Below are 25,000 nucleotides of genomic sequence, written 5' to 3' on the forward strand. Positions count from 1 at the left end.
TTCTGTAGGAATTTCAGAAGTAAGGATGCTTTGAAAGATTGCTTTGAAAAAGTTCTTTGTGGAACTTGTAGAATAGGAGGAATTTCTAAACAAATCCCTGAAGGAAATGTATCCATGGAAGATTTTTTGAAAGAACCCTTGGGGGAATTTCTGGCCAAATATTCAGTTAAATTTTCGAAAAAAAAAATTCTTAGGAAGATTTTTTTTAATAATTTCTGGAGAAATTCTGAATACATATCCAAAGAAATTTCTGAAGTAATCCCTGGCCGAATTTCTCCAACAATCTCTGAAATGATATTGTAAAAATTCATGGAGGAATTGGTGCAGCAATTCATGCCAAATTTTGTAAAAGAATTCTTTGTGACACTTCTGGAGGAACACATGGAAGATTTTCTAAAAAAAAAATTTGTTACTAAGTTATTTGAACCCCTTGAGGAATTTCAGAAGGACGAATTCCTGTAGCAATTCGTAGAGGAAATTTTTTGAAGAAATTCGTAAAGGAATTCCGGGGTAAATAAATCTAGTCATTTTTAAAGGAATCTCTGAATGAATTTCTAAAATATTGGCTTTTGAATCATACATATTTCTGGAGACAAAAGATTTTGATCGTAAGCTAGCGCGATAGTGGTTTATTTGTTATGAGCGAGAATATGCCAAACATTCCGCGCCTTTTATCGAAAACTCAGATTTTCTTGCAGATTTCATATGCTTTGATACATATTGGTTAAAAAGTTAAAAAATAATGAAATGAAAATTTTGTTCGCTGTTTAACCCTAAAAGAGATACCTGGGGTCCAATGGTCCCAGGCCCGGATTAAGGATTGTGGGGGCCCGGGGCCCAAGGGGATGTGGAGGCCCCTCGGAGAGATGACCAAAAATGTTTTTCCTTATTTTCAGTACAGTACTTGAGTAATATGAAAAATAAAGCTAGTGTTAGCAACCAAAAAAGGTTTTTGTGGGGCCCCTAAAATGTGGGGGCCTGGGCCCAACACCGCCCCCCCCCCCCTGATTCGGCCCTGATTGGACCCCAGGCGCCTTTCAGAGCTCGTCTTTGATGGAACACACTCAGCGAGGTGACGAAACTGAAGCCATGAAGGTATCCCTTTTAGGGTTAAAGACATTTTTAAAATTGAAATTTCTATCAAATCGAGGTATACTGAATTTCATAAAATTTGCACACATTCCTATTTGATTGCAGGCCAAATTACAGCAACTTCAATTCATTATTGAAAAGTTTCCGACCTGTTGCTTTTGTATATCAAGATTATTGAACATATGTGCTTTAATCTCTAGAATCACAGTACACGTGATAGTCCGAATCTGTCAAAGGATAAACATTAGAGCGGTAATTACAAAAGTACAAAACTGATTATTCATTCTAAAATATTTTTCCATGAAATTAAAAATAGCACATTTGCTAAAATTCCAATATGACGCGTCATGGTGAATCGATTTCAAGTTTCTGGGTGTAAATTAGACTGTCCCAAAAAATCGATGTTCGAAAAGTCAAGGTGCTCAACCCTTAAATGAAAGATATGCATATTTGAAGCATTTCGATTTTCTAAACAATCGCTTAGAGGTTCCGCCAGGGAGATTTTTGAAAAATGATCCTTTTTCATGAAAATTCTCAAAACATTTTTTTTTTCGTAATATTTTTTCAACTTCTGATTTTTTTTTTATATTTTTGTATTTTGCTATGATTTATTAGGTTTTAATTGCTTTCATCACCATTACGTAATCTCTGAATGGAATGATTATTCCTACTTGACAAAAAAGGACGCAGTAATCGGGGATTCCATGAAATAATCTCGAACTTAATACGTTGCTACCAGTAATCACGACACCCGCCAGTGTTGTAATTATTAACATAAAAGCTTTGGCACAAATACCAACTTACAAAGTTTTCCAAATATTTGAAATACTGTCCATTCACTAGAAGCGTAATATCTCAGCTTCTAGACAAGACATTTTAATTTTTTTTAGAGAAATGACGCATATGAATAGTACAATCAGATGAAATTTCCATGGTTGAAAATAAAAAATAGTACCTACATGTGTTTTTTTAGCAAATTTTGAAGAAAAATGCTTAAAAAATAGACCTCTTATCTGCACAAAAAAGTTTCTGCCTTCAATATAAACACAATATTTCAAAAACTAATACCCTTAAAGAATGCCCATAGGTCTATAGAAAAATACAAAAATCTATAAAAAACCCAGAAGTTGAAAAAATATTACGAAACAATATTTTTTTTTGATAATTTTCATGAATAAGGGTAATTTTTACAGAATTTTTATAGAAAAATCGAAATGTTCTATAAAAATGCTTTAAATATGCATACATACATATACATACATACAAACGTATGCTTCAAATATGCATATCTTTCATTTAAGGGTTGAGCACATTGGCTTTTCGAACATCGATTTTTTTGGGACGGCCTAGTGTAAATAGAAAGCTGTATATCTTTTGTTTATCTGAAAACATTTTTGTGTCAGATTGATGAAAGTTGTGTTATTGGCGAGTATATGGAAAGATCTCCTTTTTTTGCAAAATTTAAAAGAAAAATGAAAATATGTTTTATTAGTGATCAATTAAAAAAAAGCGTTTGGACGTTATCTAGTTACGGTAAAATATGAGCTGAACTAGAGTGTTGGTTACTGAACAATAAATGTATGAAGTAAGTAATTGGATCCAAAGCCGATTTCAAATCGCTAATGTTGTAGGGGAAGTCAAATAAATTCCTGCTCCACTGCAATTTTCTTCCTTCGTGTTTTGCTTGCGAGTTAAACAATGACGCTGATTAGTGTCCTCAGCAATTATTTAGACAATCGAGTTATTCAAATCTGATAATTTTGCAAGGCTGTGTCTTTGTACTCTACGTAACTGCTTACAAGATGGCATTAAATAGGAACAGTACTTTGTACTCTAGCTAAATCAACCGACGAAATTTGATCATGATTGTAAAAAGTTATTTAGGGCACCGCTGTTTTGGAACTGAAGCATTTTTTTATATAAATTTGGCATAAATGTTGCACGCTAATATATTTTCATTCTATTTTATTTAATTTCAACAGTCGATTGTTGAGTTATAGCCGTGCGTCGGTCTATTTCGATCTTATTACAAATAAGCAGTTTGCTGGAAAGTAGCTGAAAATGTGTAGGATGAACTATCTATAAGTTGGTTTGGTCTTTTCATGTCGGTACTTCTGTGGAATTTTCACAATTAGATAAAAAAAGATAAAAAAAACACTTTAAAAAATAAAAATCTGCACAAAATGAAAATTTGAAAAGATTTGAAAAATCTGGAAAACATTGATTTTTGTTAGCAGTTACAGTGTCGGACAAAACAATAAGACCACCGGCCATTTTTTTAAACAAAATGGCCAAGTTTGACGATGTGATGCTCGGTTTCTTGAGATCCGATTTGGCTGAAATTTTGACAGTCGCCATGGAGTATCGTGAATTTGGATACGTATTAAATTGATTGAGTTCTGTTCACTACATCAAAAGTTACAGATATACGAAACGACAAAATAATAGGACCACTTTCAGATTGCCATGACCAAAGGATATATCAGAGTATCTGATGCTTGATTATTAATATACTAGTACTAAAATTAAGGATGCCATTTAAACTTGGCGACATTTTTATTGAATTGACCACAAATAACCATCATGAAAATCTGGTGTTTCTGTTTTGTCGCACCGTATATCTGTAACTTTGGAAGCCAAAATTTCAACCAAATCGGTTTACTAGAAACCGAGCACCATATCGTCAAACTTGGTCATTTTGTATGAAATAGGACCGCTGATCTTATTGATTTGTCCGACACCGTATGTACTAATAACATATCATTTAACACGGGCTTCAATAATTCTTACATTCAAAAGAAAAATCCGCAACATTCAGTAAATGGTCGATCCTAAAATCCTCTATTTTTAAGTTCAACTTCAGCATGTGGCTTGAATTATCTTCAAAGATTATAAAATTCTGTTCTCTGCTTAAATCACCTCGTCAGTTAGTTTCTAAACACGCCCAATTTGGGAAATACGATTTTTTTATTGAAAAAAAAAATACTTATGTCATAAGCATTCTCGAGAAGAACATATTTGCGCAAAACAAAATTTTCGGACATTTTATCGCAAATTTTTAGGATTTTGAAGTTATGCAAAATTTTAAAAACATGTGTTCAACAATTTTTACTGGCCTTGTAATTCCGTGAAATTTTGTACCAAATTTCTAACCTATCGTGCATTGCACTTGTTACTAATAAATGTTGTAAATGATGAAATCTGACAATTTCGTTGAGTTTTTTGTATAGGTATGTTTTATATTAAATGCTTAGTTTTTACAATGCCCCATCGGTCAACCAAAGTTAAGTGGGGCATATTTGTATTATTACAAGTATTCCAATGAAAAATGAATTTCACGGAAAAACATCCCAACAAATTGTAATTTAATCTAAATTTACGAAACATTTTCTTTTTTTTTTTTCCTTTATTTTTGAGACTTTCAGCCCTGGGAGCATTTTCTTATTGCTATGTGTTTCGTCAGCAATTTGTTAGAAATTTCGTACATAGTTACACAGTACTTTTCAAAAATGCGTGTGGCAAACCGAAAAAAAATGCGTAATGCAAATCTATTTGGTTTTCTTCATGTCAAGAAAGGATTTGAAGAAAAAAAATCAATTGAAATGAAGGGGTAGCAAAATAAAAACAGAATTTTAACATATAAATAATACATTCATCTAAAGTGGTTTATCAATCCTAAATATCAGTGGAGCTCTTGAGCTATGTGGAAAGAAGGTTCAAACAATTATTTTTTTAATTACAGACCAAGAATGTCACTGATCTCATAACTAAGGTCAACAGAGAACTCGTAGGAACGATGTTGTTTTCAGTTTTCAGCTTGATCAATTCAAATTCAATTGAAGAACTAACTGTAAATATTTCCACAATAGACTGTTCACAATAACCTTCCATTGTTTTAATATTCAAGGTCCTATTGTGTATTGTAAACACCCATCTGAAAGCTCTCACTCAGCGTGCGGCATACGGTGGTGATGGTAGAAAGGCATTTCTGGGTTCTCAGGATTTTCTCACCGTCGACTGACTGCCAGAACCGCACTTTAATAATCTAAGGAAAAAGGGATGCAAAGACAGACGACGAAAGCATCATCATTCGAGAGCCTCGGCCTCGAGATGATAAAACGATTGCAAAAAAATATATAAAAAATCACCAGAGCGCCGCCACCAAGGAATCTCCGTGTCTGTGTCGCCTCTCTTGCTGTGTCTCTCCAGCATCTCTCAACATGTATAATTCGCAGCAATATGCCACTGGAACAGAATTTTAATCAACCAGACCTACCGGCATTCAAACACTCCCTAGAATATTTGAGGTTAATTCCACTTTTGTCCTGATTGTCCTTGTGTATGTTGTGAAAACTAATAGTAGAATTTCACGCTAAAAGTAATTAGTTTTCGTTCTATGATGCTTTGATTACTTTAATGGTAAAACTTGGGCAATTACTTTTCTCACTTTCAATTAACCCCATAGATTTTGAATGCTGAATCCTACAAGAACATGCACTTTTACGAGAAAGGTGTAATCCAAAATTTGCTGGAAGGAGGTCCTTGGAGGTTCAATTTTTCACTTTACGCACATAAGCACGCCTATTTTCGCAGCCTGCGAGATAATTCACCCCAGTTTTTCACGGAAAATATACACACTTCGCTTTTATACATAGAGGCTCCGCACGTACAATGCGGTGTATGGTTCAGGACTAAAGCACCGCAGTCACTGCCACTCCGACCAAACCCAACACTCTGTCACTCACTATTAGGAGAACGAGATGCGAATCCTTTTCGTCTCGTGCAAAGCACTCACACCGCGTGCATGGATATTTTTTATTAGTCTCACTGAATTAATTCAGCTTTGATGTCTTAGCTATGATTGTACACTTTTGCCAGTAACAGTTCTTTAACAAACTGCAAACGTCCGTTCCGCACTTTCGAGAAGGGGTAAAGTTCGGTGTTACTCGAAGCAGCGACACAGATGAACTGACCGAGCCCAACTACCGGTACGGATAGATCACCCACCAAGAAGACTCAACTGCTGATGGGCGCAGAGCGGAACCGATTATCGTCGTCATTGGACCTGCACGACGACGATGGCGACCACGCCGTCTACGGCGGTATTCACTCGAGAGCGATGAGTGGTCAAACACTATGCGCTCATGAGAATCATGGTATCATGTGCAGTTTGCAAGGAGGCAGCCACGAATGACGAAAAAATCGATTCAAAAGAGATTTGAACGTTAACTCAACAAATAGGGAGACCGTTCCTGCTAGTTTCATCCTATTCAATATAGAGAATTGAAGCACTGTTTGTTCTGTTTATTATTTATGTAGGGACACGGTGCTTTAGTAATCCAATAACAGCAAAAAGTATGAGAACAATCGGTGCCGCAATTAATAGTTTGCAATAGAATAAATAAATTTAGAATTGAAGTATTATAGTAGGTACTGCAGGATGAAACATTCCTTTCAATGCTGATAGTACATTGTGCTATAATCGTGTCCACAACACACATTTTAGCAGAGCATCAATACTGAATGTGCACTGCTTCGTTTTGGAACACACACAATAGGGCTAGATGAAAAATGGGCTACCATGCGTTCCCATCCATCGGCCTGCGTATATGTAATAGACACATTCTACGGGCCCCGTATCATCAATACCAATTTTGCAAAGTTGAGTTATGGCATATTTGACATTTTTATCACATTCTACATTACTTTTGCCATCCAAAAATGTATTCGACATGATATTAGTATGACAATAAATATAAATTGAACGACGATTAAGATTAACATTAAAATCGAGATTTTAAGTCATTTAGGTACACTTTTCATCCAAACTGTCGTATTTTAAACACGACGGAGCCGAAATTCATTATTTTGCAGTTTTGGTTACCAACTGATTTGGATATACTAATATTAGTTTAGGCGGTCCATGGTAGTCAAAACTGCTCAAGAATAGTAAGAACACATATTTTAATAGATAAAGGGGGTGAAGGTTGGGAAAAATTCTTCTGTGCAATGCAATGCGCAAGATATTTGTTAGTTTTTGAGAAAATTGAAAGTACGACACTTGAGCGACTACCACCAATCTGGTCGCAAACGGTCGCAGCTAAATTCGCCAGTAAATCATTGTTTAAGATTATAGGGAAGTTTTATAGAAGAACTTCCGAAGGGGGCGGAAGGGGAAACATTTTTTCCGACTTGTTGAAATTTTCAGTTTTTTATACTTTGTTGGAAAAGCATCTAATTCAGTCACACTTATTTAAATAAAATGATGAAGTATGGCATCTAAATTTGTGATAAACATAGATTTCAACTAAGTAAGAGTCGAACACAATCAACCAAATACATGTCGAATGGATGGGACTTTTTGATAGAGTGATGAATGCATAGGACTGAAATTAGAACAATTCAAATAAAATATCTACTCAAGAACATCTACTTTCATGAGCTCTGCAGAAAAGTTTCGGTATACATTTGATAAAAGTAATGATTGACCCTAGCTATTAAAGCATTAAACTTTATGTTACCGCAATGATATCACAGTTTCAATGAGGTCAATTTTTTTTATTAGTGACCTATGGCGGAACCACTGTGGGCTGGTTCGTCTCTAATCAATAGATGCGAGATTTTGCCACTAGAAGACGTTAGTTTCCATTTTGCAAAAGCAGAATCCCTTTCCTGCTTCTTGAAATTTCTTGAAAAGTATTCTACAAACTGGAACTTTTTTCACTTTGGACATATTGTATTCAAATGAAATAGTAATCAAAGATCAATATATAATTCTTAACTTTCAAAATTTAATTTGATTTGATTCACTTATTCCTAAGATATAAGAGTTATTAGAACAACAGTTAAAAATATGATTCTGCTTAAAGCGCTCCATCTTTGTGTAGAGCAAACCAATCAAGTCCAAATTTGTAGAAATTACAGATAACAAGATGAGGAACTATCAGTCAAGATTTGAGAATTTTTAATATATTTCATAAAAAGTTACGGCTCGTTAAATGTGTTTTGGGTAATTATTAAAATTGGCATGCTTTGGAAAATTTGCAACTACATACCACCACTGTGTGGCAGAAATTAATACCATACGGCTATTAAACTAAAAGTCCTTGATCTACCAAACAACTTTAATAAAGCAACCATCTTTCAAATTAATCACGATCCTGAGATAAGTAAAACTAAAAATGTGTATGCCCTCTAGCGCATCCTAGTGGAAGGATTTGAAATAAAACGGCCCATCAATTGAAAGTTCTTGACCAGCCAAACAATTTTGTCGAGGACACCAACTATCTAAATAGTTCGGATCTTGAAATATATGGGATGGATATTACGTCAGCGTTACATCTTTTTTTTTGATATAACAAGAATCACCGACAAACAAACGTAACACCTACGAAATTGAAACTCATATATCTCAGGACTCTAATTACTTAGACTTTAGACTTTCACAGTGTGTGGATTTTTATCGCGAACCACTGAATGGTCCATGCTCAGCAAGTGATACATTCGCGAATGTAACATTTCATGAACCAACATGATCGGGAACGCTCCCCGAAATGCTGTTCATTCTCTTGCCCGGTTCGATACGAGAGCGCAATCAAGAGAGAAGATGCTCGATGACGCTAATGAAAGCGATGCATTCGGTAAGAATATTTTATTGCCATAATTCTTTTTTTATTGTGACTACACAACCTGCAACGTCATGAATACAGTTAAATTCTAGGTTAAATTAAATAGTATTTCACGTTTTTAAAACGAAACCGCATTTTTTCATCAGTATTTATGAAAATAACGATTATTCACAGTTGCCCCAAGCCAACGATGAGCGATCATCGGTAAGTGTTACACTTAGCGATGCCCGCTCATCGCCGCAGCTTGTTTATATCGGAGTATCCTCTTTGTGTTCCTTCGTGAACCATGCGACTCGACGAGAGAACATACACCGCTTGGTAATTGAAACAGAACCAACAGAAGGGAAGAAAAACTGCCGAGTGGTTCACTGATCACTTTTTCGTCCAAACACTGACTTTCAAAGTTGTTTATCTTGTCAAGAATTTTCAGTTTAAAAGCCGTTTGGTTCAAGTTTCTAACTGACTAGTGGTATTTGAAATTTTGAAAAATCATACACTTTATTTATTCAAAAAATATTCAACATGTTGTAACTTTTAATAAAGTACCCAAAAATTTTGCCAAAAACTAGTTTCTCAACTAGTCAAAATTTGTTGAAAACTTTTTGGGAAATTCTAATCGTTTGTAAACTATTGTAAACTTTTAATTAGCGTCGCCCAGTGTATCAGAATCTCACATTCAATAGTAAATCAGCTGTAAGTTTTTGACTTATCAAACAACTTTGCCAAAGACACTAACTCTCTAAGTAATTATGACTCTGACATATATAGGATGTTTTTTTTTTATCAGAATTAGGTCTATTTGTCTCTGGAATCACAGAAATTGATACCCATAACTGGTATGCAGATCCTCAGGTATGTCTTTGGTTCAATAACAGCTCGCACATCTTAAAGCGTTTTTAATTGAATCAATGACATTGCATAAATTATTGAAAAAATGTTTAATTCGACGGCGTGATTAGTTTTATGCTGCAAAATCTAAATATCTGGCGGTGCAAAGTAATGAATATCAACGGTTTAGTCTTTGGGACAAAATTAGATGAATATGGGTGGTACTAGGCCGAAGATGGATACCATTAACCTTCATGAAGGAGTTTTCATACTGCTGATAGCAATAACTTGGCCCTCCGAGCCATTTATCGCAAAACGGATTTTCAATACAATAACGTTCCCCTTGAAGCAGTGAAGATAATGCAATGATGTATTCACAAATTCGGGTAAATTTGGCTGATTATTCTGATTCTAAAATGATGTGCATTTTCGTGACGTTACAACGCGAGCAGAACCCTGTTTGAAACTGAACGGGCGTTGTAACGTCACGAAATGTAAAAGTCGATTATCCAAAAACAAATCCGAAATTTAAATGTTTTATTCCATTGAATTGAAGAACAAATCAATAAATTTCAATGGTGAAAAAAAATCAGAATATCATAAAAATCCGAGCAGATTTTTCAAGATTTTGGTAGCGCGTTAGAGAGGGTCGGATTCTAGCGCGTTGTAACGTCATGCTACAAATACGCATTTTGAACACGTTTTTCTAATGAAAACTAAATGTTCAATAGGTTAAATATATCAGAAATTTTACAAGGAATCCGAATATGAAAAAATATTTTGAAGTTTACGCTCGTTTTCATGAGTTATAGTGGGAAATCTGACTACGAATGCGTCAAAACGTTGTAACGTCACGGTAGAATGTGTCGATAGACATACGCAAATCGGTTCAGGTCGGGTCCGGGTTTTGAAATTGATAATTTTTCGGGTACGGGTCGGGTTCGGGTCTGTAAAAGCTGGAACCCGACCATCTCTACTTTGGACATAGCGTGAGACATTATAAAATAATTTTTGAATTTCATGAAGCTATTTTTTTAAGTTTAAGGACAAACGTCTTGAAATCCCGCTTCAACTGTGCATCAGAACCTCAGACGCACAAATCTCAAGAAGCAAGCTGCAAACAACAGTGCTTTTGATTATTCTGTTCTTGCTCACTGTGAGTCAGCTGTGAATCAAGACACATTTTCCACTTTTCCATGCGCACCGGCAACGACATTCAACAGCATCTGAGTCTACGCCTGCATGTATACACATACCCACCTGCAGCAAAATTTGGGAAAATTGGAGGTTCGTTTCCGTTTTTGAGTGTTTCTCAATGATACGGGCATACATACATTTATTTGTTCAACATCATTAAGACAAGACATAATCAACTATAGTAAGCCACAATACTCGGTTTGTGGCTGCCGCACTCCATCCTCGGTCGCGCTCAATGCTCGCCAGGTCACGCTCCACCTGGTCCGCCCACCGTATCCTTCCGGCTTTGTCCAACTTCTGGATGCTGGGTTCGCCGTAAAGTGCAGCGAGCTCGTGGTTCATCCTTCTCCGCCACACACCGTTTTCTTGCATACCGCCGCAGATCGTCCTTAGCACGCGTCGCTCGAAAACTCCGAGTGCTTGCAGGTCCTCCTCGAGCGTGGTCCATGTCTCGTGCCCGTAGAGGATTACCGTAGAGATTACTAATCCTCCAGAAATCTAAATTTTTTGTTAAATTCTGCAAATCTTTAAGCATTTTTTTTATTTAATAATGAGAAAGAATGACATTGATTGAAGGCTTTTTGACGAGTTATATTTGAAATTTTGAAGTGAAGGTTTAAAAATTATTAAAATTCTTTGTAAAAAGTTGTTGGTGCGCCGTGACAACTTTGAAAATGTCAAAAAGCGCCGCGGTAGCAAAAAGTTTGGGAACCTTTTGCCTTAACCATTAGGCTAACTGGAGATCTTAGACTGGAGATTTAGAGCATAACTGGACAGCTAATGACCAAGCTAACAACTTTGTCAAATACATCATCCAACTAAGTTTACTCATTATTGAAATACACAATACACGGCTCCGTGGTCGTGTGGCTAGGGTCACCAAGCTCTTAGTCGCATCGTGCTGAGGAGCGCGGGTTCGATTCCCGCCGCAGCTGTCAGGAAAAGTTTTCGGCTGTGCCACTGGACGTTGCATGCTAGTCCGTTGTCTAGTGTCGTGTTTCCTTCAAAGAGCAAAAAGCTCACTGGAAGCATTCAACGTGTCCGTGCCTTTCCTAAAAAAAGAAAAAAAATTATGCTTTGCTTTTGTGTAGTCTGTAAGCTCACTAGCGCCGCCTAGCGATTGATTTGCTAATTACTTAGATTTTAGACCATCAATGAATAGCTCTTGAACAAGCCAGCAACTTTGCCGAAGATACCAAATTTGTCCGAAGTGATATCGTAAGAATATTTACGATCCAAATTATACCATTTTCATGAAACCAAGCTTGCTATTTAGTGAAAAAATTCGCAAAATGATGCGACTCGCTTTCGACAACGAATACGTTTTCACCCTTCCTCGCTTTACCCAACCAACCTCCGATACGAATAGCACACGAACAGACTCGACGCTGATGAGCATTGTTGGCTACTCCTTTTCGCCGTTGCGTTCCAGCCAAGCCTGACTTTTCATCGCTTTCGATGCTTTTCGATAATATAAGTTGTGCACCGATGCAAAACCTCCATTGGCATTCCGTATATGTACGAGTTTCACTAAATTTGTTACTTTTTTAAACCCTAAGGCCTCGAGCACACGGAGTCAAATTTTTGACAAGGAATTAACTCAAGAGTAAACATTTGTTTGACTTTAAAGAAGATTCGTTTGAGCATTGGTTTGTTTTTGGTTGAATATTTGACCCAGTGTACTGCCGGCTTAACACAGCAAGTAGGTAATGAACGGATATTCAGCATCGCCTTGCTTAGGGTGACGGGTTCGATTTCCAGTAGGTCCATGAAATTCTTGTAATGGACGACATTACAGTTGAGGTCGATGTACGTATCTGTCATGGGACGCATAGTTGAAATTAAAAGGAACAGTATTCACTTGATTTTCATCTAGTTACAGGTTTATCATCATATAAAATTATTAGTTGAGGAATCTCTGAGAGTATAACTAAGGTTATGCTCACAGAACACTTTGCTGAGAAGCAAACTATGTCCCAGTGAGGTCATTACGCCAAGATAAAGAGAAAGAGGATAACATTACAAAAAAACATTTAGGGCAACCTGGGGTAATACGCACCCCCGGGGCAAAACGCTCTCACGCTATTTAATTATATAAATGAAGCTCGGCAAACTAGAAGTAAAATTGAGTCGGACAAGCTCAAGAATGACAAGAATATTCGAAAGAAAAGCGTTGAAACCGATGATTTTCCATATTAGGAAAGATTGTCTAATTTGAAGCGCACGCAATTTAAGTGGTTGCGCGCTGATTATATGGAATCAATCTATCAATCAATCAAGTACCATCTGCCTTCTGCACCTTCCATTTGCTGCCGTGAATAGTAAGATGGAGCCGCATGGTATTTCATTAGAATTCAAAGCGGAAAATGCCAGAGGTCGTATTGCCCCACCTCAAGGTGCGTTTTGCCTCCAACAGTTTTTCAGCACCCAAAACGTAACACTTTTTCTAATTGTAAATGTAATTCGGTAAAATGGATATCACGCGAACCAAAAGTTAGCGCTTTTTAGTCAATCAACTAAACTAACTTTCAAATCGCAAGACATCTATAACATTATCTTAATCTTAGTTATTATTCCACGTTTGCTTAGGGGGTGCATATTACCCCACCTTTCCCTACATACGTTTTGAAAACCAAATTCCAGATTTCTAGGAATATAAAAAACGCAGTAGGCAGAACAAGTTGCTTGGACACGTAATTCAAATTATGAAAAACTAAATATCTATGAAATATAACAAAATTGTTATTTTTGCAACCAATTGCGAATTCCAGGTGTACAGCACTACTCGTAGCATTGTACTGATGTGTACAAAATCGGTTAAATTATTACTTCTATTGTGATACTAAAACCGCAAGTACGATATAAAATTTATAATACCGAGTCATGATACACGTTTTTCAGTTCGTGTTATTTCACATCGCTTCTTAACTTTGGCGCCCGTTTCATGATTTTCATCTGCATACTCACCAGTCTAAATGACATGGACTGGATCTATGCTTATCGTTCTCCATTTATTAGTATGTGTTATGTTAGCATAGCGACTATGCTAACTGCATCATACTTGTACCACGCAGCCGGCTTCGCCGCTCGGTTTATGTCTTTAGCAAACATCAACATCTGTTTTTTGTTTTGATTTCCCGTTCATAGGCCGCTTGACCATGTGTGCGTGGTAGAGATATATCACACTGCAGCATGTGTGCGTATCTTACACGTCAAAATTTTCATTCTGTCGCATAGTGACATGGTGTGCTGACAGACATTCGAAGAAAAAATCCATTTTTCGTGAAAAATTGTGTAGTTTTATGACAAAGTTTCAAAAAACTTATATTTAAATGAAATTTGGTTACAGTTTAGGTGTCGTTAATGTTTGAATGTAGCAGGAAATGGATAGCTTAGAAAGAGAGTGAATACAAGAAGGATTGACAAATTAGAAAAAAAAATCTTAATAATTAGTGCTCTAATGATCATTTACCAAATGTATAATTTTGTTTAATAACATTCCTACTGATTTTATTGTAACATTAAAAAACGTCATTTACAAATCAAAATGTTCCAGGTATGGGCCACCATGGACTAGATTACATAAACACTTTTTATCGACATTCAATTATGTTCTTGTTTTGTCAGCCTACGAACGCCAACCGGAAAGGAGTGAAGGGGAAAGTGCTCGATCCAGATATAGGTAAGACAACCGGGCTACCGTCAAGCAGGACTTTTTCTGACTTATGGATTGCTCTATGCTTAATTTTTATTGTTATTCCAATGTTTTTTTTTTCATAAAAAAAAACATTGGAATCTATAGTTTTCCATTCTTAAAACAAATACTAGGATCATTTCAGTAATAGATTACAATCGAGCGACTAGATAAGTTTGGATTTTTGGATAACCAATAATGTTTGATGTAGGTATGTGTCACCTTCCCAATTTTGGGGTAACTTTGATTTTACCTTGAAAAACAGTTTAAAGTTTAAGACAGTGAAGTTTAAATGTCCTTCTTACAAACATGATTGAAAAACGTGTGTAGAGTGAATAAATATAACATTTTGAAGGAAACACGCAGATTAAAAAATAGCATAAAAGTAATTTTGATTAAAAAGTTTACCAAGCTTATTTAGTATTGAATCATGTTTGAAATCATCGAATTGTGTAAAATCGAGTTCGGTCATTTATTTATAGTAAACATTGCAATGAGTTCTCGTCAATTCAAACACATTGGAATATCTGAATATGTTTTATTACAAGATCAGGGCCGAGGACGTAGGTAAGTTGTAAATGTGCTATTCAACAATCGGCCTTAGTTAATATAAATTGCTGTTCAATTTCTATCGTCGCTTGCTGGCGAATCTATCCCAACGTGTACAATTATTACTTGTCTTGTTCCCTCATTCCTTTACCGAAAAAGGCCAATCAAACCTGATATAATACGAAATAAGCCAAAAGTAGCTCTGCTTGACGGTATGTGAACGTTTTGAATAACTAAACTAATGTCGATGTTATTTTTAGATTATTCTAAAGTGAAAAGCGTCCACAGCATTTCGTCCTGGTGGGGCATCGGTGGCATTTTCCTCATCCTTTTCATTGGCAATTTGACTAGCTACACCAACTCTCACCTACCGGACGCACTGAGGAACGCACACCTAGCGAAATATCCAAACGCATTCATTGCCGAGCGAGCATACAAAGATTTGAAAATTTTGAACGATTTTGGCCCGAAACCAACTGGCAGCTATGCGAACGAGGTGCTGGCCGTTGATTTTCTCCTGCGAGAGATTTCCTACATCGATCAGCTGAAGAACAAAAACCAAGAGATCGTTGTCGACAAGCAAATCGTTTCCGGTGGATATGTCGGCGTCTACATGAACAAGTCAGCAACGAGCGTCTATCGGAACGTTCAGAACGTGATTGCCAAGCTGGTGGGAAAACACAAGGAGCAGGCACTGCTGTTGAATTGCCATTTTGATTCGGTGGCAACCAGCCCTGGTGCCAGCGATGATCTATCGGGTTGTGCTGTAATGTTGGAGATATTGCGAGTAATGTCAAGACAGTCCGATATCAATCAGTACTCGATTATTTTCTTGTTCAATGGAGCCGAAGAAACGCCACTGCAGGTAGGAAATTCAATGATAATAACTAGTTCTAGTATTATTCCTCTGTTTGTTTTTTTTTTATTATTTTGAGTCAAGTCGATCCGCCTAATTTTAAATTAAGGGCTACCTGAACCACACTTGATTATCACAATTCATGTATCATGTTGGGCTAAGCATTTGAGCACATGTTATCACAGAGGATTGCTTCAGAAGCGTAGGGTTTCTATTGGTTTATCGACACTTACCTGTAGTAGAAAAGCTGAAATAGACGGGCTTGATGGTCTAGTGGCTACCGCTTCTGATTCGTATGCAGAAGGTCATGGGTTCAATCCCTGGCCCGTCCCTCTAATCCTACTTTGTATCTTTATATCCACTTTCTCACATACAACTCATGTACAAGTATATTCATATGTTCATATCTATCGCTAGAACCAGAAACGAATTGCAAAAATTCGTTTCCTTTCCTTTCCACTTCCACAGCACAGTGTATATAAGGGTTCATTCAAATATTACGTAACGCAAAATTTGCCAATTTTACACCCCCTCTCTCCCCCACGTAACACCTTTTGTATGGAAAATTTTGAAATTTTGTATAGAGCGTAACGCAGCGCTGGACCTCCTCCCTCCCCCCTTAGCGTTACGTAATAAGGTAATCTTCGATATAGCGTATCCTCGATATAGACACATTCCACGCACTTCTACATCGCGGTTTCTGAACTTCATTGAACGATATTTCCGGGCTCCTGCTATCGACTTTGATTATTTTTGCACCAAAATGAAGATAATTACTTATATTCTTCTAATAGTACCTGAAACTTTAACAAATGTTTCTGAAAAGTAGCCAATTTCCTGGCTTTCGGTCAAAATTCATATTTTTTGCGATGGTGTCCCGTTACGCTGTATTTCTTGATATCTTTCGAAGTACAAAGGTCCGATTCCCAATTAGAAAGCATAAAATGAATCTTCTATTCAAATCTGATCGTTTGATTTGCTGGTTAGCATGTATTTAACAACATACGCGCCAACTTGTGACGTAGTTGGGGGGGCGAAGCTCTCCAAAATTGGACAATATCCAACTTTTTTGAGCTCAATGTACTAGTTTTCACGTAAATATGCCCAAATAAGATAAACTGCGTCGATATTTGCCGAGTTAATTTGGTTTTGAGAGGCCTTGCCCCCTCCCCAACTACGTCACAAGTTGGCGCGTATGTTTAACAATATACAAATTTTTGGAAGCAAAAGTTTGATTCTCGCGCAAAACGTAACGCGTGGAATGTGTCTATAGCGTATTCGATATAACGTACATTTTGCTTCGATATAACGTACAACATTGAAAAAAATTTTTTTTTCTAGTAATAACCCTCAGATAAACAACGAAACCACTCAAAACAATGTTTTGTTGCAATATTAGCTTCTCTCTCTCTCTCTTCTTGGCGTAACGTCCTCATTGGGACAAAGCCTGCTTCTCAGCTTAGGTGTTCTATGAGCACTTCCACAGTTATTAACTGAGAGCTTCCTCTGCCAATGACCATTTTGCATGTGTATATCGTGTGGCAGGCACGAAGATACTCTATGCCCAAGGAAGTCAAGGAAATTTCCTTTACGAAAAGATCCTGGACCGACCGGGAATCGAACCAGTCACCCTCAGCATGGTCATGCTGAATACCCGTGCGTTTACCGCCTCGGCTATATGGGCCCAAATATTAGCAATATTAGCTTAGTTACCCAGAATTAGTGCAAATTGGGGAAAAAATTAGTGTACGTTATATCGAAGCAAAATGTACGTTATATCGAAGCACAAAAAACGAAATTACTTTTTCGTGAAAACTCATGTTTTTCATTATTGGTTTTCTGAATTTCACCGAAATCATTGTTTAGGGTTAATTTCACGTCGAATTCATCAACATCAGCATAAAAAATATTATTATTTTTACTGCTTCGATATAACGTATACTTCGATATAACGTACAAAGAGAAAATTTATGTGTACGTTATATCGAAGAGTACCTTTGAATGAACCCTAACGCTTACAAGTAATGCAACCAAAGCGAACTGTGCCGCTTGTCCTTCATAGTAATCACCACACAATCTATCACCTTATGAAAATCCCCAATCCATGGATCGCATCACCGACGGTGGCTTCCAGATCTCCCATCCTTTCCGTTTAGCATTCATCACACGACCGCAAATGATCCTTGGTTTTGCGACATCCTGCAGTTGCGAATAGAACTTTCTATGTCCCCCGTAACCAGCTGAAGTCCCGTAGTTTGCAGACGAAAATAAAATTCGCGTAGTATAATACACTGATCCAAACTGTTGCTCAACACGGCTAAGAGACTAGGACAGACCAGGACATTGAAAGAAGTTACCAATACTCGGATGAGTCGCATGAATCACGAGCCCTACCAAGAGGATATTGCCAAGCCTACAAAACACGGCAGTAGAGAACCAAAGCAGGCTGCGCACAAGATGGCTGTTTGCGGTTGAAGAGGACCTAAGAGCTCCTTTCGTCCAGAAAGACTGGCAGTGATCAGGGCCGAGTGCAGTGGATGAAGATTGGAAAACGATGGTTCATTCGGCGTAAATTCAACGAGGCGAATTGTAGTCCGTCAAGTATCCAAGATTCTTGGACGAGGCAACCAGCAGAGCAGAATCATTATCAGTAGAGATGCTACATTTCTGGCCAGGGGCCCATGAAGGAAACGATACGCAGTGTTGCAACAAATTAAGAAAAGCTGTATGAGCTGAACAAAAAGAGAAAGTTCTTATTGCGAAGAATCCAATCTAATTTAATCAAATCTACTCTTACACAAACGCAGCCAGTACGGAAAAAAATCCTGGAAAGTTACTTTTTCTTTTCTTGTCAGTATTAAGGCTTGAAGTATATCAAAGATATGACGCAAAAGTCAAAGCAGTTGTATTTGCCGCAAAGATGGTTCATTCAGAACCTCGGGTTTGAGCAATTTTTCTGTTGTTGAAGTAGTTCTTGAATCTACAGGTGAAGAAGGATGCGTGAACATACCGTACCAAACCCTCCAAATGTTATGAGGTTAATCTGGTTAAAATACAGTCGAGTCTTCAGTTAGACGCAGCCACCCACTTTATGCCCACCGCGATTTCTCAGTTTTCTTGCATCCAATCTAGCTGATTTTTTTAGCGCAGTTAGTGATTACTATAGACTCATCACAGACAAAAAATGAACTAAATTGGTTAGAAGACAACCTGGAAAACGCAATAATAGTAAAATAGGTGGCAGCGTGCAGGGCCCATATAGCCGAGGCGGTAAACGCACGGGTATTCAGCATGACCATGCTGAGGGTGACGGGTTCGATTCCCGGTCGGTCCAGGATCTTTTCGTAAAGGAAATTTCCTTGACTTCCTTGGGCATAGAGTACTTCGTGCCTGCCACACGATATACACATGCAAAATGGTCATTGGCATAGGAAGCTCTCAGTTAATAACTGTGGAAGGTGTCGAAGAAACCGTGGTTTAAGGGTTTGGACATAGGTCGAGATTTTATCAAGGTAATGTGTTATGGTAGTACTTATGTCCAACCACTACTCTCTTGGCTCGCATTTCTATCGTATAGGGTTCACAGATAGCAATCGTTGTAGCTGTGGTGCAGGCTATCATGATATCAATCATGTTGTGTGGGAATGTCCCGAATACGGTACTGCCAGATCCGATTTATATGCATCCCTACGGGCCCAAGGGAAACCAGAAAAGGAAGACATTAGAGATGTTTTGGGTAAGCTGGACCTAGAATACATGAAGCTCGTTTACGAGTATTTAAGGAAAAATGATGTAGTTGTTTGATCCTTTGTTATCGCTTTGGTTGTCCACCTCGCTCCCCCCTCGAAATCCGTTTGTTTGTATCGTTACAGGTCGTTTGTCCACTCTTCCTTTGACCAGCAGCGAACGCCTAAACTCTACGCTGCTGAATGTCAACGGAAAGTACCTATAATCCCATCCCTTCCAAAACAATTTTTGTTACCCCTAACCTCGACCAAACCGCGAGTTTTACGGTTCCCCAAAACTAACATAGTGTATAAGAAAACAACACGAAATTGTAAAAATAAGAATTTCAAATAAACTTGGCTCCGTTATGCCTAATGGCGCATGAGCCTTCAAATAAATGATTAAATAAAAAAAAATAACTGTGGAAGTGCTCATAGAACACTAAGCTGAGAAGCAGGCTTTGTCCCAGTGAGGACGTTACGCCAAGAAGAGGGGAGGAGAGGAGAGGGTGGCAGCGTCTGGTAGGAGACCCGACTGTATATGTAAACGTGTATATTATGAAATTGAATGTCATAACGAATATTGGAAAGATCTCACCCATTTGTTGAGCAAGCGTTTGTAGTCCAACGTCGATCCTCCGGTTTTGTATAGTAGAATCATTAGCCACAGAAGTCCAATGTCGCGACTGTTCGTGTGACTAACATCTAGTTTGCCACGCCCTTACAGCGTCAGCAGCGGTACTAGAAGTGTCAAGCTAATTTTGTTTACAATAACAAAAGGTCATCTACAAGAAGGACACTTGAAAATAATAAATAATTGCAATTAAAGTTATTAAAATAATTAAATAAGAAAAGTGTCTACAGCGCCATTGTATTGGTTTGCATTGGTTTTGTATATTTTTTTAATCAGGAATTCACTGCGACAATGCTATCATTATAGAAATATCCACGCCTGCTTGGTGCAGTGTGAGACAACCAATAGGAAACGAAATTCTGCAGTAGCGCCGCAACGCAAGTAAAAACTGATTTTTATTACCCGAAAGCTCGAGATCCACGATCCAGAAGCGTCAGCCAAACGCCAATAAATCTCTGAGACAGCAAAATAATTCTTCTTAAATATTGCAACATTTTCCAAAAACAAGTTGCACTGTCTAACATTTCACCAGCGGAATCCAAATTCACAAACTATCTTTCCGACGACAGCTTGACTAAACCGGCACGAAAAAAGGGGCCTCTTGGCACTGATTGGCATCACCACCGCAAATCAAACTTCTTTCACTTTGCAAGCGCTATCCAATGGAAACCCGGGTGATATAGCGCCATCACAAACGATTTGGTTGGCACAATGTGGAGACGGAAACCATTTGTATTACCTTCATTCTACACGCGTGACAGAACATTTTAAAGCAGCCGCCCGCGCGCACGGCTTGCTGCGATCTTCTTTCAATTGGAGGATGAGCCAATCGTGGAAAACCGCGTGCGCGTCGATGAAGTCTCAGTGCTAAGGCAAGCCATGCTTCTTGCCCCGCATGCACCCCCACAAACAACCTCCCCCTCCGCCCACCAATGTGTTTAAGCAGTGAACATCCGTAAAATGTTAAGCGGCACGAAATATGGAACAACTTAGATGCATTTGAAGCGACTAACCTATATGGTCATTAAATGAAGCTTTGTGTCTAAGATTACGTCTAGATATGTTACCGATGATACCCCATTTATGTTTTTTTCCGTCAGATAATAATCTAAACATATTACATAATTCTTTAAAAAGATCCAATAAATACATCGAACTGTAATTTTGTTATTACGAGTAGACTGATACGCCAGAAAATATACGAACGAACTATTATACTAAACTACTTATCTGAATCTGCAGGCTTCACATGGATTCATCTCATCTCACCGCTGGGCGAAGGAGGTCCGCGCATTTCTGAATCTCGAATCGGCCGGTTCCGGTGGCAAAGAAATGCTCTTCCAAAGTGGGCCAAAGAATCCCTGGTTGATCGAAATGTACGCCAAAGCCATTATGTATCCTTACGCACAAGCAGCGGCCGAAGAAGTCTTCCAATCGGGTGTCATTCCTTCCGACACGGACTTCCGCGTGTTTCGGGATGTAGGCGGTGTACCGGGAATGGACTTTGCGTACACGGCCAATGGCTATCGGTACCACACCAAGTATGACTCAATCGAATATATACCGATGACGGTTTTGCAACGAACCGGTGACAATATCCTGTCGCTGACCAAGACGATTGCCAACTCCGATAGGCTAGGAGCGGAACACAAGAAGACCGAACACACAGTGTATTTCGATTTTCTTGGAGTATTTTTTGTACACTACTCCGCGGACGTTGCCTTCATGATCAATCTTTCAGTGGTGCTGCTGTCGATAATAATACCGTTTCTATCGCTGGCCAGATCAACCAGTGGCACTCACGGCAGACAAATACGATCGGAAACAATGGTCGGATTTGTGGCAACATTTCTAGGAGCTGGCGTTAGCGGTATTGTGTGCTTCCTCATCGGATACCAGTTGGATCTGATAGGTCGACCTATGTCGTGGTACTCATCCACAAATTTAGTACTTGGAGTGTATTGCTGTCCAGCACTTTTATGCCAGTGTTTAGTTCATATACTCTGCAGCAAGGTGTTTGGCAGTAAAACCGTAAGTATCGTGATATACGACGGACTGACATGTGATACTCGAAATGTTGTTCAGAAAATAATTAAAAGGATATTGCAGTGGTATACTATGGTACAGATAATGCAGCGATACTAAACAGTGCTACCAGTATCACATGTGTGTCATAAGTACGATAGTTATGTGTATATTACCATTTCTTTCATAATCAAATAACTTTTTTTTCTGCAGACACCTCTAAGTCTGGCGCTTAAGGTTCAGGCACGATTGAATGGAGTTAATCTGTTCTGGGGAATGCTCACCTTAGGGATCACCTTTACAGGTTATCGCGTTGCCTACATTTTTATGATCTTGATATTCTTTTCACTACTATCGAACACTCTTATCTCGATGTTTGCCGTTCAAAATTCCGTCCACAAATGGCTGTATATCCATTTGTTCTTCCAAGTATTTGCCATATTGTGGAGCACGCAGTTCTACCACATGATGTTGAATCTGTTCATACCCATAACGGGTCGTATTGGAGCCTCGATCAATCCCGACTTGATCATTGGAGCGATTGCCACATTTCTGACGCTTCTGACATGCAGCTACATGACCCCACTATTATTCCTGTTGAAGAAAACGGACAAACTAATAGGTGAGTTGGTGGCAATCACTGTAATCGCACTTTTGTTGGCCGCCTGGACCCATGTCGGATTTCCCTATCGAGATGATAGCTTGAAGGCACCCACTGTGCAGCGACATTACATTACGGTTAGTGGAGTTTGTTTAACCATGAAAAAATGTGCTCAGCAAAATGATAAATAACCTTAAACTTTCCAATAGCACACACTTCGAAAATTTCACGACATCAGCGGTGGAATACGTCGTACCGATTCTGGTTTTCTGCTGCAGGAGCTCGATCGAAACGCTAAGAAAACGATTGAAGGAATTGTCATGCCGGATACGATCACGCCGATGCGAGAGATACCAGCCTGCGAGAAGGAACTCTTCTGTGCCATTCCGTTCTACTCCATCTGGCATCAGGTGTTATTTGAGTAAGTATAATAGTATAGAGACAACCGGCATTCAAAATACACATGTTTCACAAAGTTGTTGTAGCCTTCATAAGAGCATTTTGTATATCTGCCTCTGCCTATATCCTAAAACAAACTAACCTGTTTTACATTTTCTCAAGAAATTACTGGTTTACTGCTCCGCCACCGCTCGTGCATTCGTCAGTAACTTGCTCACTCCAAAGTAAGGACAAACTTTCCGAACACGATCATAAAATGCAGCTAACATTAAAAGGCGATCACCAATGTGCTCTAGTCATAGGGCCCAAAGCTGGCACAACACTTCAAAAATGGGACATAGTGGACGAGCTGGCCGATCCAATTGAGTTCAACGGCCAAAGAGGTTATTTCGTTCTCATCAGTAGTGGATCGAATCCAGGTCCGATGAACATTACATTGAATCTGAAGGTATGAAGCTATTTCCGTGTTTATAAAAAAATCAAACTTATCTTATTTGCTATCTTTCAGCACGAAATTCCAAATTACGATGGTCCTTTGGTTGATATTATGGTGACTACCACTTTCTGGGAACATCAAAAGCATCATGCACCTGTGTTCAATAAATTGCTCAACCGTGTCCCTACATGGGCCCACGTGGTTCCCTCGGTAGCTGCAGTTAATAGCTACGTATTTTAAACTATACGCAAGCACCGAATGAGATGGAAGAAAGCTATATATTATAGCCTTGTGTACCAAAGACAAGAGCGCTGTGCTCAGTGGAAATCTCGATTACTTATTTTATCTCTACAAGAGTCTCTAATTTAGGTTTAAAATCAAACATAATTTTTAGAACATGAAGTTTATACATTAAAATAACGTTGATAAAATATGTTCCATATGGTTAACTTTCTTAGTCTATATGATCTGTTATCCACGATATCAACATTACAAAGAATGAAACTCCCGCGCGTACTGGAAAAAATAAAGGTAAAGTGCGATTGGTCTAACTAAAAAATATGAAAATTTATATAATTTCGAAGTCGTAATCTCCTTAACTCCTAACGACTTTCTGCAAGCTATTGCCTGCCTCCTTCATTGGGTAGATCATTCCTTACTGAACAAAAAAAGAAGATTTCACTGTTTAATTACTTTTTGCTTATAATTAGTTCATGATTCGATAAATCGATAAATTACATTTTTAGAGTGAGAGACGGCGTTTATAGTGGCTCAAAGCTAGACACATGCAATACTCCTTAAGTGATAAGTACTAGCAATTGTAGGATTTATGATGCGTACATAAATGAAAATTTTGATTCTACTAAAATAGAAGAAAAAAAATGGAGCACAATTCTAGTAAACATTATCTATAAATAGTTTTGTATAAAAAAAATTTCTCACTTTTAAAATAGAGCTATCATATAAAAACCACGACAAATAAAATCAATTTTATATACAGTTATTCTATCCAACCTAAACTAAAACATCAGTTCCAGATTAAAGTTTAATAATATTTCTCCTAACAACACGCTAGAAAATGCATCCAGCAAAATGCTTTCAATGCCGCAATTCCTAGCCAATAGCTGCTTATTTCGTTTTCAAGTTTCCATTTTTAGATTATTTGAATAAAAAAAACAAGTGAAATATATTACATGAACATTTTGTAATAGAAACATTGCCGTCCAATTGACTGAGCAACAGAGCTGACTGATTTAGTGCGTACAAGTGAAGTAGCCCAAAATAGTTCAAAACTAGATGTTTAACCTCACTTCTTGGAATGGAAGTGGTCGAACCA

At 37.9% G+C, this 25,000-nt stretch overlaps 2 protein-coding genes across 6 annotated transcripts in view; one reads left to right on the plus strand and one right to left on the minus strand.

Moving 5' to 3' along the window:
• LOC109423500 (cytoplasmic polyadenylation element-binding protein 1) overlaps positions 1 to 6,077 on the minus strand; it is a 124,769-nt gene extending 118,692 nt beyond the window's left edge. For 2 of the 5 annotated variants that reach the window (XM_029866932.2, XM_062846110.1), the window contains exon 1: positions 5,838 to 6,077. The gene's annotated coding sequence lies outside the window, so the exon portion shown is untranslated. Of the gene's footprint in view, positions 1 to 5,663 lie in introns of all 5 variants that reach the window. The other 3 variants (XM_029866930.2, XM_029866933.2, XM_029866929.2) reach the window with 3 other exon arrangements.
• Positions 6,078 to 13,950: 7,873 nt separating this feature from the next.
• Positions 13,951 to 24,663, plus strand: LOC109423498 (endoplasmic reticulum metallopeptidase 1). The gene is made up of 8 exons (XM_019698466.3): positions 13,951 to 14,301; positions 14,373 to 14,427; positions 15,249 to 15,853; positions 21,446 to 22,234; positions 22,442 to 22,966; positions 23,039 to 23,250; positions 23,391 to 23,676; positions 23,737 to 24,663. The coding sequence occupies exons 1-8, from the start codon at positions 14,293 to 14,295 to the stop codon at positions 23,902 to 23,904; spliced, it is 2,649 nt and encodes an 882-aa protein (XP_019554011.3). The 5' UTR covers positions 13,951 to 14,292; the 3' UTR covers positions 23,905 to 24,663.
• The last annotated feature ends 337 nt before the right edge of the window (positions 24,664 to 25,000 follow it).

Source organism: Aedes albopictus, chromosome 1 (genome assembly GCF_035046485.1).
Source record: "Aedes albopictus strain Foshan chromosome 1, AalbF5, whole genome shotgun sequence".
Classification (NCBI taxonomy): Eukaryota; Metazoa; Arthropoda; class Insecta; order Diptera; family Culicidae; genus Aedes; species Aedes albopictus.